General features: G+C 42.2%; 1 protein-coding gene across 1 annotated transcript; it reads right to left on the minus strand.

The window, feature by feature from the left end:
* Positions 1 to 65: 65 nt before the first annotated feature.
* LOC105120205 (thaumatin-like protein 1b) lies at positions 66 to 1,871 on the minus strand. The gene is made up of 3 exons (XM_011018395.1): positions 1,331 to 1,871; positions 582 to 1,242; positions 66 to 384 (listed from the first exon to the last, which is right to left on the minus strand). Exons 1-3 carry the CDS (start codon positions 1,404 to 1,406, stop codon positions 144 to 146), a joined length of 978 nt encoding a protein of 325 aa, XP_011016697.1. The 5' UTR covers positions 1,407 to 1,871; the 3' UTR covers positions 66 to 143.
* Between the last annotated feature and the right edge of the window lie 385 nt (positions 1,872 to 2,256).

Genomic DNA, 2,256 nt, shown 5'->3' on the forward strand with positions numbered 1-2,256 from the left:
ACACTAAAACATGTGTTTAACATTAAATATGCTGAATTTGGAAGATGGGTGGTTTGCAACCTGGGTTTCTTCAACTTTCCCAATCGATCTCCATGTTACTGATTCTCAGCTGAATAGCTTGGAACGTGAGAGACCAGTAGTGACTACAAGTGAGAGCTGGAAAGAATGAGAGATGTGGCCAAAACTAATGCAAATTGGAGAACTAAAGAATGGTGGGTTTGGGTTCCTGTTGACTCTCCAATGGCCAAACTTGCCAGCCATGAACTTTGTAATTCAGCTTCCTGTGCTGAGGATCCGGTGACCGTCCCTCCTACCTCTGTCCCTGACCCATCAATGGCTGTGCCCCCGATTGCTTGTGGAGGCGAATCACTTGAGGACTTTAGACTGCAACAACAAGAATATATTCCAAATTAATCAAAACGTCATATCCAATAATGAACATAGATTAATTAAAATACTTAAAGCGGTCGCCGCCTGTTTATTAATTGTCACGGAGCAGACTCACATAAACAGACAAGAATCGTGAACGATTATCCAAATGCTTTTAATAATTCTCCAAGAGCAGATAATAACGATTTTACCTATGGAAATTGGGGCAGAATGTGATGGTGTAATCTGCGCCTGTACATGTAAAAGTGCTAGTCGCATCATCGTAGGCGTAGCTATACGACTTCGGACAGGCACTCTTGAACACTTGAGAATACATGGAAGGCTTGCAGGATGCTGGTGAGTTGTACTCGCCGCTGCAGCAGTACTCAGGCTTCCCAAATGCCTCACAGGCGCTCCTACAAGCACTGCCTCCCTCAGTTCTCAGCTCCGTCGGGCACTTCCTATTAAGGTCCGTGACACACCCTGTCGACGCGCACTCCCCTGAACCTCCACTCACTTCTACAATCATTGGCAAATTGTATCCATCAACAAGACTGACATCATAAAAATCCTGGGAGCCTGAGCCTAGAGTGAATTCAGCTAAAGTGGCAGGCGGTGTGGCCCCTGCACCATTGCACTCCACTTGGCCAGAGCCACAGTCTGCAGTAGCACAGGAACCATGGCCTGAGGAGTCGAAATTGCAGCCTGATCGGCCCCAGAAGCGACCAGACCAGCCTGTTGGGGCTTGGAAGGAGCGAGAACTACCTTTCCTAAGCTCAAAGCCAGTGCTGTCTAGTTCTGGACTGCCTAGGATTCCTGGCCAGACTGAGAAATCACATTTGTTAACAAATGTGAATGTAGCGCCTGAAACACCTGAAAAGGAAAGCATGAACAAATCTTCTCAGCACTTAATTTAATGTAGTTTCAAAGCAATTCAGGAAATCAAATCAACTCTCTTTACCTTCGAAAATGAAGAGCAGGCTTAGGAAAGCAGCACAATAATGGGGGTGATTTTGTGAGAATGAGAGTAAATCCATTTGAGCTTTCTTTCTCTCCTATGTTCTGATAGAACCAATGGACAGTAACAAGAACAGGGTGGCCTTTGTTTTGAATGAGGGATGAAATTTTGCTATTTGTACTAATAGTAGAAAGATAAGCTTAATTATTGGCAATTGACTAATAAAATTTGGTGATACATTTCTTGGTTAAAGAAAGGATCAGTTAAATAGGAAGGAGAAGAAGAACAATAGCCAGGACAGGTTTTTTTTGCTCTGATAGACTGGAGGATGAATGCAAGAAATGCTTGTGATTACCACCCATAAAACCCCCACTAAATTTGGCTAATCACCCACATCTTCACTTTCTTTCTTTTTTTGTTTTTTAAAAGAATGGATGACGGGCGGCTAAGCTAGGAGTGGTGGAGAATCTCAATCATCAGTCATGCACTTGTTGTATTTACTTATTTATTTATGAAGAACTATTTGCAGAGCAGAGAAAAACAGACACATCACTAAATAGTCACTACAGGGATCCTCACCTACCGTTTAAGGCCTTAGGTCTCTCTATTTTCTCTTGCTCTATGTATTCTTACTTGGCTTAGTATTTGACAAATAATGAATACGATCATGACCCGAATTGTTCATACTTCAACCAAATTGTTGTGATGATATTTGGTGATCCAGAAAATTTGATCTTTGCTACAAGAAATGTAAACATCCATTATAAAACCACTGGTTCTGTTATAGAGACCTGCAATGAGCCTGTGGAGGAGAAAAAATTGCTCTTGTTCAGCTTTTGAAAATAAAATGAACCGATTAGGAGCTCCACTTGACCCAAATCTCTGGTCAAGACACGAGCCAGGAATTGATCCAATTTTACTTTAAGAAA

Source organism: Populus euphratica, unplaced genomic scaffold, assembly GCF_000495115.2.
Source record: "Populus euphratica unplaced genomic scaffold, PopEup_1.0 scaffold5513.1, whole genome shotgun sequence".
NCBI lineage: Eukaryota > Viridiplantae > Streptophyta > Magnoliopsida > Malpighiales > Salicaceae > Populus > Populus euphratica.